The 20,494-nt window shown below is 37.2% G+C and overlaps 1 protein-coding gene across 1 annotated transcript in view; it reads right to left on the bottom strand.

Moving 5' to 3' along the window:
* CLVS2 (clavesin 2) overlaps positions 1–20,494 on the bottom strand; it is a 63,737-nt gene that overhangs the window by 8,518 nt on the left and 34,725 nt on the right. Inside the window, exon 3 of the mRNA XM_045866068.2 lies at positions 5,191–5,301. Within this exon, the coding sequence (XP_045722024.1) occupies positions 5,191–5,301 (111 nt within the window). The remainder of the gene's footprint in view (positions 1–5,190; positions 5,302–20,494) is intronic.

Here is a 20,494-nt window from a genome sequence, read left to right as displayed (position 1 = left end):
TCTCTTATAAATAAATCTTTTTTTCTTATTTTTTAACATATAATGTATTGTTTGTTTCAGGGGTACAGGTCTGTGATTCATCAGTCTTACACAATTCACAATAAATAAATCTTTAAGCTGAAAAATTACTCAAGGTACATACTCAAGATTTGTTTCTCCATAAATTGCTACCTCTTTTCTCTTCTTTCATTTCAATCTCAAAACTGTAGATCGGTCTTCTCTGAAAAAGCATTCGTGTCATCTCATATAATTTATATAATATTTGTTTAAGGATTATAGTTTATAAGTAACTTAGAAATAGTCACTCATGGTTTCTAAGTGACTCATACTTCAGGTTTATGATGAACAGGCTAACATAATTACCTTTGCTTTCTGTAATTTTAGAGTCCACTGAAGTAAATATATTGGAAAACAAAGAAAAACTAGTCTATAACATCCAACAAAATGATAGGGATGGGAATTATAAATCAACAAGTAATTTCAACAGATTATGGACCAGTAAAAACAGATGAGAGCAGGTCACTGGCCAAAATAGGCAGAGCAAAAGGCTGCCTGAAATATTTGATACGGAGCCTACAGAGGTGGAAGATGACATCTGCTCCAAAGCACATTAGGTTAATTGCAAACTTTACACCTTCCAGCTCCTCTTTGCAGAGCACAACAGCCTGCCCACCACACACACACACACACACACACACACACACACTTAGGTTCTTCTCATAAGAAATCAAAATAATTTGGGGGGGGGAGTTAAGTTCTAGCACCTGAAACTCTTATTTTATTAGTTATACAACCTTATTTCATTAGATGTTTCTTCATGTAAGAAATCTCTTCAAGTCATGCATGAGTTATCTTAATAAATCCTTAGAGAAATAAATGAAATCCTAGCACACTACTTTCTCTCTCTTTGCTAACATTCTTTTACATCCTCCCTCAACATCACTTTCAGCTTTGGCCTTATTTCCTCTTTCACTGAAAAAATAGGGCAACCAGATGAGACCCACCCACCAGCATCTGTGTCCGTATGCTTTGCCTCTGAGCCTAGTACAATGGAAAGATAAACTCTACAAAGGCCAATCTCTCCACCTGTGCACTGGAAGCCATCCTCTCTCCTCTACTCAGTTATATTGCTCAAGCAAGTCTCTTCTGTCTTTCTCATATCATCAAATTTCCTCTGTCTGGGAGATCTTTCCCATCAGAGGACAAACTTGCCAACCCACCTCCCTTCCCATGCCCCTCAAACATAGGCACAAAACCTCTCTTGGCCAGACTTCTACTTCCAGTTATTAACCTATTTCTCTCCTTCCCTTTGTTACAAAACTCATCAAAGGAGTTGTTTCACCGTCCAAATTCTCTAGCCCCATTTTTCCTGAGTCCAGTCCAAACAGGCTTTGCTTCCCACCATCACATGAAGATGGTTCTTGTCAGGCTCTTTCTCATTGCTAAACTCAATGTTCAATTCTCAGTCCTTATTTTTCTTCACCTCTCAGTAGCATTGGATATAAATGACTCTCATCATTGCAACATTTATTCCCAGCATTTCTTGATTTTCTCCTACTTTGACAGATGCTTCTTTTCAGTCTCTTTTGCTGATTATTTCCCATCACCCCAACATCTTAATGTCACAGAGCTCCAGGCTTTAGTTCTTGGATTGATTCTCTTCTCTAAGTGTACTTACTCCTTGGTGATCTCATTCAGTCTAGGGCCCTAAATATCATTCACACACTGAACTTTATATATTGCATCCAGACCATTCCTTTGAGCTTCAGATTGCTATTTCCCCTCTCCACTTGACATCTCCACATAAGAGGTCAATGGGCACCTCAAACTTAGTATGTCCAAAACTGAACTCACAGCTTTCTTCCCCAAATCAGCTCCTCCCTGTTTTTAATGTCAGTTAGTGGTATGACTGCTTCTAGTTTCTCAGGCTAAAACTGTCGACTCATCCTTAATTCCTCTCTAAGTTGTCAGTAAATCCTTTTGGTTCTTCATTCAAAATATATCACAAATCTGAACATCTGACCAATTCTGCCCCTACCGCCCCAAGTCAAACTACCATCATCCTTCAAACTATACTATTGCACTAACCTTCTAATTGCTCTCCCTGCTTTCACTCTTGCCACCTACACTCTGTTCTCAACACAGCAGCCAGAATGACCATGTCACGACATTAGTCAGATCACGTTACTCTGCTCACAATTCCCCACTGACTTCCCCTTTCTCTTAGAGTAAGTCCTGTAAGGCCCTCCATAAACTCCTTCTTTGAACACATCTACTATGTCCTCCTTGCTGAAACACACAATGCACACATTTGTCTCAGGACATTTGCAGTGCGTGTTTCTTCTGTCTTCCACTATTTCATGCAAGAAGTCTTGTCCTTGTGGGCTCCCTTGCCTCAGAGTACCTTACTATTCTAAGAATTAGCCTAAATAATACTTTTACTTTACCTCCCTACACTGTGCCATTAAAGAGATTATGGTAGGTGACCTGAGTGGAAGGGAGAAAAGTGAAATACGTTTGGGAATTAGCAAGGAATAGAAGAGAGAGTCCCCCATACTGAGGAACAGGTAGGAAGTTGCACCAATCAGTATGGAAGCCTGTTTCCTGTCAGCTCTTGGGAGTGGCAAGACCACAACCCTGAAATAGCTGAAGAATGCATGGAGGTTGAATCCTAGGCATTGGGTTCCAGCTTTAGTGAAGATGCTATTTTTCTTTTTCACAGACAACTTGGGAGCAGAAAGAGACCTTAATTCAAGAAACTAATACTGGCTTGAATAGTGAGGATGTCAGAAGTAGCCATCCTGGATGGAAAATTTCATTCTGCATGGAAGATTCCAGATATTGATGAGATTTTGAGAAGGGACACCCCTACCACCTAGGGTCACTATTCCCATTAGTTCATATGTTGGAGACTCAAAGTCAGATTTCATTTAATTAAAAAAAAAAAAAAGAAGAACCAGGAGTTTCCTTTTTGTGACAAAAGATGCACAATTATTCTTTGGGTTTTCTTTTGTCAGTTTTTCAGAGCACAGATTTATAGCATCCAAAGTATACAGTGTTTGAGTAATATTATGATGCTGAATCACTTGGAATACCCATAAAGAAATATAATAGCTTTGCACTTTATATTGATTATATAAGTAGAAATCAGAAGTGTTTTAACCTATAACTGTTTTGTCTTATGAAGATTTACAAGTCATATAGTTTTAATTAAAATGGTAAAGCTCAGATATCTCACTTCCATCCAGAATAATGCTATCCATGAATTTTTCCAGGCATTGTCAAAATTATTCAATTCAATCAAATAACCCCAAACCTGGAGCTTGGGGTTAGACTTGATCCTCCTTAGTCTTTTTCAACAGAGCAGTACATTGTGCTCAGAACAAGTCACCCCTGTATTCAGTCTTTCAAGTATTTCTCATTTCACTCTGACTGAAAGCCCAGACCCTTGCAATGGAATACAAGACCCCCTATGATGTGGCATACCATATTCCCTTCCATCCCATCATCTACTACCCTCCTCAGTAGCTCATTCTGCTTCAGCTTTCTGTGCCTTCTTGCTGTTTGCCAAGTGTACCAGGCATGTTTCTACCTGAGGACCTTTGTCTTTGCTGTGCCCTCTGTCTGGAACTGTCTTCCCAATAAACCCACATATTCAGCTCTACTACCTCCTAGCTGTGATTTAGAGGAATTTGCTTGACCTTCTGTGCCTCATTTTCCCATCTATAGAAGGAGAAAAATAACAATGCTTCCCCTAGAGCCATCCTTGTAAGGATTAAATGAATTAACATATGTAAAGTACTTAGAAGAGCATGTGGCCTAGAGTGACTACTACAGAAGCATTCACTAGTATAATATGTACTAAAAGCCCCAGCAGGTGTTTTGGATCACCTGATCACCTCTTCACAAAACAAAGTTTGTAAGTGTTATTTGGGAAGCACATCAATACATTTTTTTCTGAATTCTAACATGTAAATTAATTTGATTCTCACTGGTAGAAACAATTCCTGATATAAATTGTAATTGTTTACAGAAGGCTTCCTCCTATACTAACAGAACATTTTCAACAAATTCATATTCAGAAGACCTTCTGTTCAATGTTTGATACAAACACATACTTAACAATTACCTCTCCTCTATGCTCACAATGAGGCTTCTACAACACAGCTCAGAAATACCTGAAGTGCTTTCTCATTCATTGAGAAACATGGAAAATTACCTTCAATACACATTTAGAAGTAAAGTATATTTTACTTTGGAACTAATCATTTGAAAATTGGTCACAGCACGGTGGTAAAAATAGCTCTAAATCTGGAGATATTTGGATTCATATATTAGCTCTACAACTCTACAGCTGTGTAAATGAGTAAGCAAGTTACTTAACCATCTTAAGATTTAGTTTTCTCAGCTCTGAAATAGGAGGTAAGGCTTACTAAAGTTACGCTTCAGAGCCTTTTGGAGGATAAAATGAAATACGGGGCATTAAAATGCATTTTAAAATCTATATTATTAATAATAACGATAAATGTGTTCAGCATTTACCATGTACCGTGCACTGTGCTAAATGCTTTATATAAATTGTCTTATTCACAGAAAAAAATGATTATTTTGTTGTATGTACTTTGAATATCCTCATTGTTAGATAAAAATTGGTCTTAGAACTCAAGTAACTGGCCATTTAAAGAAATATTAATATTTCTACACATCAGCATTCTTTCTGAAATGTGTGACTGATCATGACAATCACTACAAAGTTATATTAAATATCACAAAATTCACTATATTCAATGTGATACATATTGTGAAATAACTTTCATATATCAGCTTATAAAGTTATAACTTTTCTTTGGATCTTACTTGAAATTAAGTGTACTAATAACAATCTAGGAACATGGCACAATTTTTTTTTTTACTTTTAAACTGAGGCTTTAATATATAATGAATGTACTGAAATGTTCTCCCAATTTGTGGGAAAGTAGACTAGCAGGCTTTTAAGTATTTCTTTCATACATACATTGATCAGAATTAATCATAAGGTCTTTAAGAATTTTTAAATGTCTTGTATGTTGAACATTTATATGCAATGTAGAGGCACATTTGATCACAGCCAATATTAGATACACATTATGCAGCATAATTCACTGAATGTGGGAGGAGAAAGAATATAAAAACAAAGAAACAAACAGATACCCTTTTCCGAGTCTTCTCCTTTAGGAAAGGCCGGATCACGGTGTACAGGGCATGGATATACCATGGTTGATTGACAAAATGAATTCCTCCAAATCGTGCTGGGAAACTATCCTAGAGGAACACAGAGTGGGGAGAAAATCAACACATGCTTTAGTATATTGAGAAGGCTTGAGCAAAGTCATATGGTATATAAATGTTATTCCACACACTTAAATGAGATGATTTGTATAGTTAAAATGAATAAGGAAGAAACTTACTGCATGAAACACTGTAACTTTCAGACCTAAACTGAAGCAATATGTAATGAAGCAAATGCTTCTCAAGCACAGTTTGTTGATAAGAACTTTAGCATTTTTAGGAAGTGCCGTATTTTAAGCCTACAAACTGATAATAGTCATTATAGACCAAGAAACAGAAGTAAAAGACATTAGAAATTTGTCAAATACTGAATCTATGTTAGGTAAGTGTTTTATTTAAATTATTTCTGTTAAAGGGTATTTAAATTAATTTTTTTAAAAAAATTTCACTATAGTCATCTACATTGTGACCACTGTCATATATCAAAACTCGCTTTATTCTATCTTATTTTATCAACTTCATTATAAACATTCTCCTTCCCTTATTTCAGCCCTAAAAAAAGGGGGGGGGGGACATGCATAAGCAAAATAGGAACTTAAATGTTGTAGTGTAAGAAATGTGGGGATGCATTTTGCTAGGTTAAATTAAGTCAAAACCCTCTGAGTGAACCCCACAGGAAGAAAATGGGCCTATCATAAAGCCAGCCTCCTCTTCAGCAAGAACTCACTTGTGTAAGGTTTGCATCTGAAGTGATGTTGAGAGGTGTTTTCTTCCTGTCTGCGACTAAACAGGTGCATCCCACTTCACTCCGTAATATGAAAGAAATCTTTAAACTGAATGAATTGCAACATCTGACATCACTTGAGTACGCTACGGATTCCACATAAGTGGACTAATTCTTGCTACTAGTTCAAAATCCCACACTGAACTGACTACGTAAGTCTCATTAAAAAAAAAAAAACTATACCACTAGAAGTGTATCTCTCAAGAGGTATCAGAATAACTGGCATTCTTCTGGGTTCTATTTAGAACATGAATGGGAACAAAGGAAAACTAAAGGAACTGAAATAATCACAGATGCATTTTTTAAATTTAAACTTTTTCTTATATAAGATTGATCAAAAACATGCACGGCATAACCCCATTAAAATGTTTTAGTTTGGGGGGGACACTTAGGAGCACTAGTAATTAATGCATCCTTTTCTATGTTGATCTTCAGAGCCAATGAGCATTTTTTTTTTACAAAGCAATTTCTATCTCTGAGAGTAACACACCATAAAAAGACAACAGTACTTAAAAAAATAAATAAATTAGAATAACAGTAAAATATGTCTCCTTTTATGTCAGTGCCTTACTTCTTTTATAAACAAGTACTTTTCATTCCTCAAGAAGTTATTAGAATAATAGAAATGAATCAGATAGAAATGCATAGTATTTTTTAAGCCACGACATTTTTATAGATTAAAAAAATAAAATCTATACTATAAAGAGAACGCTAAGATAAACATCCGTGTGCCCTCCACTCAGCTTGAGGAATAGAACACGGTTGGTAACCTTAGAGTTCCCTGTATTCATGTTCTCTGACCCTCTCCCACCTTTTAAAATTTCATATTGTAATTCTCTTGCTTTTATTTTATAAATATTATAAATATTATATTTTGCTTGCTATTTCTTTTATAATTTTGCATGTTTTATTTATTTTTATATTTTATATTTTATTTATTTATTTTTTATACTGTTGAGTTTTCTAAGCACTTAAACTTTATAAATATGTCACCAAAGTGAATGTATTCGTCTGTTGTCACATTACATTGTTTCTGAGGTTCCTCATATTTGAGTTTTACACATGTGCAGCTGTAGTTCATTGTCAGAGCTGGATAGACTACTGTTGTAGGGTACATCATAATTTATTTTCTCTTGTCAGTGCATATTGTTTTCCAAATATTTTGTCTGTTTTGCCATCACCAGCCCTGCTGCCCTGCAGACTTCATGCTTGGACATGTCTCTCGGGCATGTTCAAGTGTATGTGTGGGTATATCCCTCAAGTGTTAATGTTGAGTCATAGAGTGTACATTCCTCAACTTGACAATTGGTAACAGCAATTATATCAATTTATACACCTCCTTCCCCCAGCAATAAGGAAAGTTCTAGCTCTTCCACATACTGCACTCAGTATTGTCAATCTGTTTCATTTTTGCCAGTTTATGGTTTTTGAGATAGATTTTCATGTAGCTTTAATTCCCTAGTTAATTGGTCTTTCCTTCTTTTAATTCCATCATTAATAACATTATTTAATAATATAACCATTTAATACATAGGTATTTTATTTCTTAGTCCTTGAGCGCCTGAATTTGGTTACTGTCTCTGCTGATCTTGTTTACGGGACCTTGTTTATGGTGAACTCATATTTGGCTAATATTAATCATTGGGAATCCTGAAGGAGCTGGCTTGAGGACGCTTTTCTCCAGATAAGGTCTGTATCAGCTCCTACTAGCTCCTACTCCTACACCTACCAGCTATCAACCTGGTTTGGCTTCAATTTCATTTCCCATTTGGGGATTTCTCTGATTGTATAGCGTGTATTCCCAAACTCATATGAGACAATTATGGTCTCAGATTATTAGAGGAGACTATTATCATTATTATTAATACCAATATTATTATTACTATTATTTTTCCGCCTGCGTTTTGGAGAGGCAGAGAGGTTTATTTAAAGGTTTCCTAGCCAGCAGGGATTTTCCTAGCACAAACCTTCCCTAAGGGTGTAGCACCTGGACGAATGCAGAGTCTCACATTTAGTCCCCCATTTGTCCTCAATGTACACAAACCCGGTCTTGGCTTCTGCCCACCCCAGGCCCTAGGCAACCATTACCCGCTAAAGCTGTAGGTTCCCCCAGTCAACATATGCCGCCAGAACCACCTAGGCTTCACTTATTCTCCTGTTTTTTGTTTTGTTTTGTTTTTCCAGAAGGCTTTGTGTTCTTGCCTCACGGTTCAGGGGTGGGTGAGGAGTGGTGACCTCTCACGTACCCTAGAGTTCAGCAAAGAATCGGAAAATATTTTTGCTATGATTTATCTAACACTTCTGTGTTTCATGTCAGGAAGATCTTCAAGAATTTTTAACCTACTGCACTACCTGAAGCAGAACCACTTAGAATGCTTTTAAAACACACTCCCGGGGCGCCTGGTGGCTCAGTCGTTAAGCATCTGCCTTCGGCTCAGGTCATGATCCCCGGGTCCTGGGATCGAGCCCCGCATCGGGCTCCCTGCTCTGTGGGGAGTCTGCTTCTCCCTCTCCCACTTCCCCTGCTTGTGTTCCCTCTCTCGCTCTGTTTGTCAAATAAATAAATTAAAAAAAAAAATCTTAAAAAAAAACCACACACACACTCCCGAACAGGCGTTTAATCTCTAGAACAAAACTGAATAAACATCAGCTACCAAGTTGTGAAGCTAAATGTCTTAGCTCAGTGATTTTTAAACTGACAATCACATGGAGGCCATGTATCTTCTATTAAAAAATGAATATGCACACATACACACAAAACTTACACGAGTTCATGGGCTTTCTTAGATATATCTTTACGTAAAGAAGGACTTGATCAGCACCAGGTCACAGTTGAGACAGGAGGAAAGAGAAGGGGAAACACTGACTTGGCAGTGAAGTTCATCTAGGTTAAAATTCGGATTCAGGGCCACCTCTCAGGCATCAAAGTCCAAAATAAGGACAATATAATCCTTGATTCCTTCCTTCTCCTCACTCTGATGCCCGTGTTTCCTTCTTTTCTCTTCTTGTGGTATTACAATGCCTTGCATGTTATGCCTTCCGTTGCTGTCCTCCAGTCCTTGCATACTCAGTTCCAGCTTTTTGTTCAGTGTTCTTTCTTTTTGCTTTTCAGTTTTGGAGGTCTCTATTGGTATATTCTCAAGTTCAGAGATTCTTTCTTTAGTCATGTCCAGTCTACTAATAAGTCCATCAAAGGCATTCATTTCTGTTACAGTGTTTCTGATCTCTAGACACCTTCTTTTTCTTTCTTAGACTTTCCATCTCTCTGCTTATATTGTCCATCTGTTTTTGCATGTTGTCTACTTTATCCATTAGAGAGGTTAGCATATCAATCAAAGTTGTTTAAAATCCTCAGTCTGATAATTCCAACATCCCTGCCATGTCTGGTTCTGATGCTCCCTCTGTCTCTTCAAGTTGTGTTTTTTGACTTTTTTTAGTATGCTTTATAATTTTTTTCTTGATAGCCAGACATGATATACCAGATAAAAGGAACTGCTGTAAATGGGCCACCTGTAATGCGGTGGTGAGGTGTGGTAGCAGGGAAGAGTTCCACAGTCTTATGAGCAGGTCTTGGTCTGTTAGTGCCTCTGTGCCTCTGGACTGTGAACGCCCAAGTGTTTCTCAGTTTTTTTCTCTTCCCTTAGGTGGGACAGGTAGCCTAGAGCTGGGTAGGTATTTCCCTCCTCCCATGTGGAAGGCTGGAGTTGAGTATCTTCCTACCCCCAGGCCAGTTAGGTTCTAATAATACCCCAGCAGATTAGGCTCTGGTTAACTAGTTTCTCCTGCAGGCAGGCCCTGTTAAGAATAGAGGAGGGCACCAAGTGTTGTATGTAAGTGTTGAATTACTATTACTTCTATACCTGAAACTAATAATACACTGTATATGAACTAAGTGGAATTAAAACAAACAAACAAAAACCTTGGAGAAAAACAACAACAGAGTGCTCTGGCATATTTTGAAAAAAATTTTTTTTTCCTTTCCCTCTGACAGAAACACAAGGGGATTTTTCTCTAATATTTCCTGAAAACCTGGTCCAGCTCCTGGAAGTAAATCTCACAAAAGTGTGGAAGGCCCCCTAAGACTGGGCCCCCTGGAATTTTTAACTCTCAGCCTCATTCCCAATGAGCCCCCAGCAATTTGTCATTTAATGTTCACGACGTCCTGGCCCAACATTAGTTCCCACCAGGGTTTGCTTCCCCTTATGTGTCTCTGCTCCAGTAAGCCAAGACTCCCTGTATTCACCTGTCTGTTCCTCCAGTCTTGGTGACAGTGGTTTTCCCTGTTACCTCACTTCTCTGTGAATCTAAGAAGAGTTGTTGATTTTTTAGTCTGTCCAGTTGTTTATTTGTTGTTAGGACAAAAGTGGCATCTTCCAAGCTTCTTACATGCAGAACTGGAAACCAGAAGTCTGACCCTCTCACTTCCAATCATGCCCCAACCCCTGCAATATTTACAATCTCAGCTCTGTGTAGCTTCATATTTTCATACTCAGCCTCACAATCACTGTAAAACACCAAATCCTCTGTGTCCACTCCCCTGCTTGTCACCACCTCACTTCCCTGAACCTTCTTCATGTCTGTTGATGTCCATGTGCAGTTTTATAGCTTGTTGACTTGTTCTCTCCCTTGTGCCTGGCATGACTTCCCTCCCTTTTCATATTGTCTTCTCAAGCTGATCTTTTAAGACCTAGCTCAGGTGACACCACCTCCAGGAAGCTCTTTTCGATCCCTTCTCTCATTTTTCCATGCCTTGCTCTCCCTTGAAACCCATTCTCTGCCATCATGAGCACAGTGCCCAAATCTCTCACTGCACTTGCCATATGACCCTGATATTGTCTCTTCATTTGTCCGTCTCCACTGTTAAACTGTGAGTTCTTGGAGTGCTTGATTATGTGTTTTATATGGTCTGTTGGTGCTGGGCCTACATCCATTTCCACCCTCTTCATGCCCCACCCAATAGGGTAGGGGATGGAAGGCTAAAACATAAGAATCTTACAGCTGGGCTTCTAAATAAGAGTTCTGTCCATGAGAAGCATGTGAGCAAGATTTAAAGGACCAACTGGAGGCCACAGTTACATTTTTTGCTGCAGTAGCAGCTGCTAGGCAAACTCCAGGGGGACAACTATTTATGGCAGTGTCTGGATACTACCTTCCACTTTCTAGGTATCACTAGGTGAGAGGCTGCTGGGGTGGCAGTAGTGAGAGGGTGGGGACAGCAGTTTCTTGACCTCTGGATCACATCTGCAGGGTTGGGACCTCAAAACTAAGAAAGCAGACATAGTCCCCTAATGACATTGTAATTCCTCCCATGTTTTCAATGAGGTTTTGGTTTTTTTTTTTAAGATTTTTTTTTTATTTAACAGAGAGAGACACAGCGAGAGAGGGAACACAAGCAGGGGGAGTGGGAGAGGGAGAAGCAGGCTTCCCGTGGAGCAGGGAGCCCGATGTGGGGCTCGATCCCAGGACCCTGGGATCATGACCTGAGCCGAAGGCAGACGCTTAACGACTGAGCCACTCAGGCGCCCCTCCAATGAGGTTTTAAAGCAGGAGCTCCCTGTATTTAAATCCATTTGTCCTTGAACTATCCAGAGAGATTTCTGTTTTGTGCGCTGTACTCAGATCCAGACTGTGTGTGATTCATCTTTACATTCTCAACATTTTGAAAATGTGTGTCTGTGTGTATGTCCCAGAGCAGAGCTAGGTGAATGTTTCTTGAATAGAATAGATTCTGGTATTTACCCCTTAAGTAAACTATTTAAGTAAACTGAGCCACAATTTCCTTATCTGCAAAATGGAAACATTTAATAGGACTGTTAATGGCCAACCATAGCTGTTAGTCATTAAGCACACCTCCTAAGTACTGGGCTACCATATTAAATACCAATTTTTACTTTACAGATATGGAAATGACCATGGAGGTAATTTTATAATGTGGTTTAATGGGAAATTGGTCCTAAAACACTAGATAGTACAAAATAATAATTAAAATAACAGCTTAGAGGGGTGCTTGGGTGGCTCAGTCAAATAAGCATCTGCCTTTGGCTCAGGTCATGATCTCAGGGTCCTGGGATCAAGCCCCACATCAGGCTGCCCTGCTCAGTGGGCAGTCTGCTTCTCCCTCTCCCTCTGCCCCTCCCCCCTTCTCCTGTGCATGCTCACGTGCTCTCTCTCTCTCTCCCTCTCTCTCTCCCTCACTCTCTCTCTCACTCTCAAATAAATAAAATCTTAAGTAGACTAGAATAGAATAGAAGAATAGAATAGAATAGAATAGAATAGAATAGAATAGAATAGAATAGAATAGAATAGAATAGAATAACAACATACAATATGCTGATCACTGACTCTCCTGGCCACAGTGCTCTTCACTGGAGATGATGAAATAAGAAGTACCCTGCAATTAGTGAGAATACAGCCAAGATGGGTGGAAGAAAGTTAATAGAATTTCTATCTTCTAAAAACTTCTGGCAATTCACCTGCTTCCATTCATTTTCTTCTTGAGTGATACACTTTGTGCTGGATGTACAGATTGTCTTGACTGAACACTTGATTTAATGGAAACTTGGCCTGCCAAAGCTCTAGTGGAATTCAACATCTCTCCAAGCCTCTGTTGACCATATACTCAAGTAAATATCTTTCTTTGGGAGAAGCTGGATTTGGAAGTATTCCCTTCAAGCAATATGTGAGTTTCCTTAAAAACTGATTGTTGGGGCATCTGGGTGGCTCAGTTGTTAAGCATCTGCTTTCTGCTCGGGTCATGATCCCAGGGTCCTGGATCGAGCCCCACATCGGGCTCCCTGCTCAGCGGGGAGCCTGCTTCTCCCTCTCCCACTCCCCCTGCTTGTGTTCCCTCTCTCACTGCGTCTTTCTCTGTCAAACAAATAAATAAAATCTTAAAAAAAAAGTTGATTGTTATTGCCAACAATTACAAAATGGTATCAATCAAAGCAAAGCCTCTACCTTCTCCTCAATGACATATAAACTGTATAGACACTATAGATATTGGCACTATGGGCACTCTATAGAGAGGTAAATGTATGTATATGTATCAAATATACATAAGTGAGTTATTCATATACTTCTAGCAAAGTATGTTTGCCTCAGATGTCTAGCTATTCAAGAAGAAAAGTTGGAGAATGAATTATTAATATATTATTCAATTCTTTAATTGATTTTGATGAAGTACAAAAATTATGTGTTAGGATAATACTATTACGAGTAAATTGTAAAATTTGGGAACAACATAAATCAGTATAATTTCTGGTACAATCAAGGTACAATTTGCAGCCATAAATGAGCAAAATGAAGTTTTTGTAAAAATACAACTTTGGTCTTGTTTCACAAGACTGTCTAGCATTCCTAAAATGATCAAGAATGTTAAGAAGTGACCTCAGCATAAACATAAAGAAAATTGTATGTGTAGCTCACTCATTCAAAATTAAATTCATTAGCCTTTTAAAATATTTATTTATTTATTTATTTATTTATTTATTTATTTATTTATTTATTTTAGAGAGAAGGGGGAGCAGAGGGAGAGAGTGTCCCAGGCAGACTCCCCGCTGAGCTCAGAGCCCAATGTGGGGCTCAATCTCATGACCCTGAGATCACAACTTGAGCCAAAACCAAGAGTCAGACACTTAAGTAACTGCACCACACTGGCACCCCCATTAGCCTTTTTTTAATGTTTGTTTTTCTTTTCTACCTTTACTGCATTTTTTTGAAGCATATAATTTCAACTATTATATGCACTATGGCAAAGTGCATGTAATGATAAGTCATAGCATGCAACACCTAGAAATTACACTTTTAATTCCATAACTCTAGCGCTAAAATTATACTAAGATTAAAAATATTGCACTATCTTATGATGATTTTAGTATAGTTATTGGACATGATTATTGTAGAAATTCTGAACATCAAAAAAAGTATAAAGTATAATAAAAAAAAGTTACTCATAACCTTACCAACCGGAGACAAAAGCAATCTTAGAGGATGCTTCTAATTTTTTTCAGTTAAGTTTTATATAGATGACATGAAATTCTATATAAAAGTCTGGAATTATGAGAATAATTTTTACAATGCTTCATAGGTATAAAACATATATGATAATATTACTCTCTCTAAAAGTGTGCCTAGGTATAGAAAGTAGAAGATGACTATTACATCAGTTGGTACTACTTGTTCCTTAGATTACATCAATATTAGTTTCCTTCAGATATGTTTAAATTTAAGATTGGTCTGCTTTACAAAAAGTGTTAGGAAGAGGGGAAGATGGGGAAGGCATCCCTCAGAAGGACAGATCTAAAATGCAGCCCAGAATATTGAAGAGAACGGAGTGGAAATGCAAGAGTCCTCAGTGAAAGGTTGCCAATGTGGAGAATACAGATTTAACATTCTGGAGGGTAGGAAAGCCTCAAATAAGAGTCCTGTTAATAGAGAATTCAGAAAATGTTATTAAAGAGTTCTCTTAGCTAATCTAATAAAGAAAATCAGGACATGGCAAAAAAAAAAAAGAAAGAAAAAAGAAAAGAAAGAAAAGACAAGAGGAAAAAGAAGAAAAGGAAAGGAAAGAAAGGAAAAGAGAAAGGAAAAGAAAAGAAATGAAAAGAAAAGAAAAGAAAAGAAAGAAAAGAAAAAAAAAGAAAAGAAAAGAAAAGAAAAAACTGATGTGTCTTGACATACTAACCACACCATATTTTCCTAAATATGTCTTTTGGGGGTACTCTTTCTAGCTGGTATAATAGCATTTGTATATTCATGTCTATCTTTTAGAATGTTGTGTAAGCTATTTGTATACACAACCTACCTGTCTTCTAAAAGATTAAGATTCCTGAAGGAAATCATGTTTGTCCTAGTTCCAAAGTTCTGCTTCCATTCCCCACCTCTGCTATTCTGTGCAGTGTCTGGAACTAAAGAGAATGGGGCTATAGCTGTGATCCCATGTATGTAGTCTCATTAATACTGGGCAGGCAGATCTAGGGAAGTCATTCCATTGCTTTCATGAGGGAAACCAGGAATTTTACCAAAATATTCTAACTAGAGTATTTTGCCAAATTGAGAGACAACAGCCAGGAAACTATTTAATGACCAGCTAACTGGAATGTCTTTTTCTATGCCTGCCTCATAACATAATGAGCCATGTGTAAATGGATGCAAATAACAGATTGAAAACAAAGGCTCTTGACCTGGTACAGAGATAAGTTTTTAAACTGGGGTTGTACAAATGCAAGAGGATGCTTCACCTCCAACCTCTTAGCTTCTAACTGCCTGTTAAAACCTCATGCTATCCAGGTAAGCAGACAGTAAAGGAACTGGGTTAGATGCAAAGATCATGTAGAAACAAAATTTCACCAAAATAGGTAATTGCTCTGACATGTAGGGAAACAATAATTAACATTTTCTAAAGTTTACTTAACACTTGGGACTTTGAGAAAAGAGAAAAAATAATTAAATGGTTAAAAAATGAAGTCAATTATTGTTAGAGGAAACAAGACATCCTTCAAATATCACATTGTATTTCAAAATAAGCACTTAGCAAGATTTTCTATTTGATGAGCAATCTCTGAAACAAAATGAACATAAATTACAGATTTAAATTTTAATGATTCCTCAGAAAACAATGTCTTAATTTTAATAAGTGTTTTAAAAAACATGGATTAACCATGACAGCTCATTTAAAATAGTAATTAATTGTATACATTAATTTCCCATTAATATGTGGCATTGTAGGTAAAAATTCCTTTTAGAATTAAAAATTTTTAAGATATGAATATATTTTGAAATGATTTTGCCCTCCCAAATGCTAAAATCCTAATCTAAATACGCACTAAAATATAGATAGCTTTTTAGATTAAATTTTTAAATTCAAAAATTAATGTCCCTAGATTTGCATTTGCATTCTTTACGATATCTGTTTGTTCTAAGACCTTCGGCAAAATGTCAGCTATTGTTTAAATTGTCTATCATGAATGTGTGTCAACATGTATTTCTCTTAAGGGTGGTCAACAGAATGTGCTCTACCCAAAGGCAAATACATATCATTTCTGACATTTCTATTTAAAAAGTAGCCATTTCCCCCATCCTATATACATCAGTATTGAGCTAATGAAGACTTCATGACACTGTGACTCCTAATAATTTTCTTTTGCTCTGTCACTCTCCTTTTATGAAATTCAGTTCCAATTATAGAGATGTGCTAGATTTGTTCTTTTTCAGTTTTGTCTGAGGGTGTCCTCTGGTTTAATTTTTAAGTTAATTAGAAATGATGCCCATATACAATGAGGTTGCCTGATATTCTCCTTCACAGGGTGCATAAAAGAAAGCATCCAGGGACTTACTGAAGGGCTGTATGTTCTCAATGCAAATTACTGGAAAACCCGAGTGGATATATACTGTAGGGAGCTCAGGTCCCACACCAACATTTTGAATGCAGAAGGATTTTATTGCATTGCTTTCATGATTCTACAATCAGAATTTATTGTTTGGACTAAGAGAGTCTTTTAACTTTCACGCAAGAAGACTAGGAGGGATCCTCTCAGATCACTCAGAACACAGTGGTGGTCAAGGACTTCCCCAGGTTATAAAGCCACAGGTGCAGAGAAAAGCAAGAAGCTACCCTTTCCTCATCCAAGACAGCACATGATTATCATCTGCTCAAGTGAAAGAGTGTTTTGTGATGTTCTTATCACTGCTGTAATCTTAATATAGACCCATCATTTCTAAATTTTTAATTTTGTTTTAAAAGTCTTAAATAACAGTATAGTTGGCTTGTTTCAATCTACAAAGAATAACCCCAATTCCTTTTTTGACCAGGAAATTATCATTTGTAAATAACAAGTAAACATAACAATCACTTGTAAATAACATGTGAATATATTGTAAATAACAACATAACTTGTTATACATTGATGCCACAGACAAAACACAATGTCATTCCATTTTTTTTCTTTTCCTGCTAGTTTTGAACACATGTATTGAAGTAATCCATACATTCTTGGCTTCTAGGTTCCAGTGATAAATCTACTTACCCATAAGATAAATGCATCTCTGTCAACAAAATAATCCCTGCCACATATACAGAATTACTAAGTAGAACACAGGGACTATTATGGAGAGAAAGCCTCCTAGAATTCACTATGACTATATGGTCAGGGTCTCTGAAATTTGTGGACTAGAACTGACTAATCTATCTCAAAATCTCAAGTATATTCTAATTCTAGACACGTCATTATTTTGTTATTTTTTTCCCCTGTGCCCACCATTAATCGGTTGATGCTGGCTAGCTTTGCTTCAAACACGACCCTCCTCACCCTGCAGGGGTCCTTGGAACACAAATGCTGGTTTATTAGTTTAGATAAATCCCTACACCTGGATAAAACTCTTAAATTACACTGGTGACTTAGGGGCATCAACTTTGCATGGAGAGAGGAATGTCTGAGTCTTGAGGCAGCTTAGTGGGATATTATATAAAATATTCCTCCTCAAAAGAGCTCTTCCTAGCTAAAACTATTTCTTAAAGTAAAACCAACAGGGAAAACAAATTGGAACATGTTTAGTCATCATATAACTGAATGGGCAGGAAGATCTTTCTGAGTAAAATAAGTGTGGTATTCTCCCCAGCTACTTTTTCTGTCAGAGAAGGTTGATAACAGATTGAAGCAAATCACAGCCACAGAGCCTTAACGCGAAGACACAAGGCTTATTTAAGTTGATCGCTGCTGGTGTGTGCCTGGTACACGCAGGAGGCAAGACAGCCTGGAGAACACGACACAGGGCCATTCTCACACGTCTTCACAATCCATGAAATACCAATTTCAATCAAGTATAACAGCAGGAGCGAACCCAAAGTAAAAATTACCAACTTATAAAATTGTTACATCATCACGTTCCTAAGTCTTCTATTAAAAGTGAATGCATAGTAAAGGTAACAAATAATTGTGCCATTTCTAATCAAAATAGAATATGTAGTAATTTTCTGTGACCTGTATATTGAGGCCTCTAGCTCCAGTCTATAAGTCAACTGCAGCAGACCTTACTATTACCCCAGCCAGTATATCAATAATGGATTAGGTCTCTCACTAGACTTTTAAACTACTTTAGTAACACATATTCAGAAGTGCTGACATTCTCATATTCAGAATTGCCAGAATCTGCCAAAGTTAAGCTGCAGAACTTTGGCTAGAGGAGTTGAGAAGAGCAAATTATAAAAAGAATTAGGCAGAAGTCCTTAAGTGGATATTTCAGGACACTCCTGCCTACATCAGGCATGCGAAACCAGACCAGATTGTTTTTAATGATGAAACTCAATGCTGCAAGGGTTTGGCAAGACAGGAGGCATCAGATTCTGTTGAGGGAATATAAATTGGTAAAACATTCCTGAAAGAAACCTCAAAACATACTCCTTTTGTCCCCTAATGCCAGTTCTAGAAACCAATTATAAAGAAATCATCGTTAATTAGATAAAATTTTATGTACAACAGTGTTTTATATATATTTTGTAATAAGGAAAACATTGGGATCAATTTAAAGTTACTTTAACAAAACAGTGAATAAATGAATAATGTGTTTATAATATATAATGTTCAAAAGCAATTAAAATGGCATTTTCAAAGAATTCTTAATGACAGAAAATAATCAAAATATGATATTAGGTTAATGAATCAGGAAAAACATATTTATTTTAAAAAGGAATATAAGGTTTAGAAACATACACCAAAATATTAGCATGGTTAATTCTGTGTAATTGAATAATAGATGACTTTTATTTTATGCTTTGCATAGTTTATATTTTTCAAATGTTCTTATATGACGATGTACCACAGACTCTCACACACACACACACACACACACACTCACTCACACACTTGTAAATATGTCTAATGGTAAAAACATCATATACTTAAAAGAATATCAACATAAAGACAACAATATAGCCCTCTAAGCATCTATTAAATTTAGCAAATATTTACTGAACAGTACTCTAGCCTGGGAAATATAAGGGGGATGTGAACGAAGCAGAGGCCTTACCTTGAAGGAATTTATATACTACTGGTAAAGAGAGTAAGTAATATAAATCAAGAAAAATAACTTCCACAAGGTGTGTTTAGGTTTGAAGGAGAGAAACAATGCCAGAGACGGAAGAGAAAAATTAGAATGATGATGAAACTACTCCCAAAAGTAGACTATGGAGTAGACTTTGGTGTGTCAATGAGAATCTGGTAGTTGTGGATGAGGGAATGGAGCAAGTGTAAGAGTGTCCTGGGGAGAAGGAGCAGTAGGACCAGAGATGGTAAGGTTGGGCCACCTTTAAGATACCATTGCTAGGAGTGTTTGTCAGGAGTTGAGGGTAAGTGTGAGGAAATGCTGGTAGCATGGCTAAGAAGACAGTTGTGGAGTCTACTTGGACCATCCAGGTTGTCTTGCCAAAGCGTTTGTACTGGGCATTATTGAGAACAGAGTGGTATGTTACAGCCGTGCTGTCAGAACATTAGTCTAGCAGCGGTGTGCAGTTTGTTATGGAAATCTGACATTTTAATATTTACGTTTTAGTGCAAACACTTTGATGTGGAGACATTTTATCTCAGGTTAAAAAAAAAAACAACAGCTAGAGTTTTAGTTTAATTATTTTTTAAATGACCAAGTAATGTGTAAGCCACCATCTCCCAGGTCTTTCATCATGGCTACCCCCCACAGGACAACAGGGATGAGGTGGTGAAGGTTAGGGATGGTAGGGCTGGAGTTAGACTAGGGAGCCATAGTTAGAATAAGGATGGAATAAGGGTTATGGGTGTCTCTAATGCCTATTTCTTGAAATAGAAAATGGTGATTTGATGCTTTGACTTGCCCAGTTTGTTGGATGAATGCTTGCAAAATGTCCTAGTTTACCTGATTTCAAGAAAATGGAGATGTGTAGTCAAATCTATTAGCACTACACAGGTAACTAGATCCTGAATTTGAGTCCTATCAGGGTCTGAAACCATAAAGGGAAAACAAGTTACACATGTTAAAAATATGGGGAAGATACAGCTTAACAAACGGTTGGATGCAGAGGGGACCTACCACAGAATGGCTGAAAGCAGGTTGCTACTTTTTAATCTTGGTTAGTTCACCACTAATTGTACTAGAAACTGATATAAGAAAAGGATCAGATTTAAGAGGAGGTCTGATATGCTGATATTTCAGTGTTAGTAGCCATACATGTGAAGATATCCCGAAGCCTGGATAGCTCACACTGAAGTAAAGACATAGAAAAGCAGAAACAGAGCAAAATAATAATAATAATAATAAAAATAATAAGATTGGTGACTACATTGAGAGGCTATGGTAATCTGTATACTATTAAAATAATAATAATACACAATTTCCTCCTAATTTAAATCCCTGACCAATATCATGGAGCTGGCTTGAGTAAAGAGTTGGAGAGAAGAGGTCATTGAAGCCAGAACG

Source organism: Mirounga angustirostris, unplaced genomic scaffold (genome assembly GCF_029215605.1).
Source record: "Mirounga angustirostris isolate CCGP_5_RB_7025 unplaced genomic scaffold, mMirAng1.0.hap1 SCAF_8, whole genome shotgun sequence".
NCBI classification, from domain to species: domain Eukaryota; kingdom Metazoa; phylum Chordata; class Mammalia; order Carnivora; family Phocidae; genus Mirounga; species Mirounga angustirostris.
The sequence above is the reverse complement of the archived record's forward strand: the minus strand, read 5'-3'. Positions and strand labels throughout refer to the sequence as shown.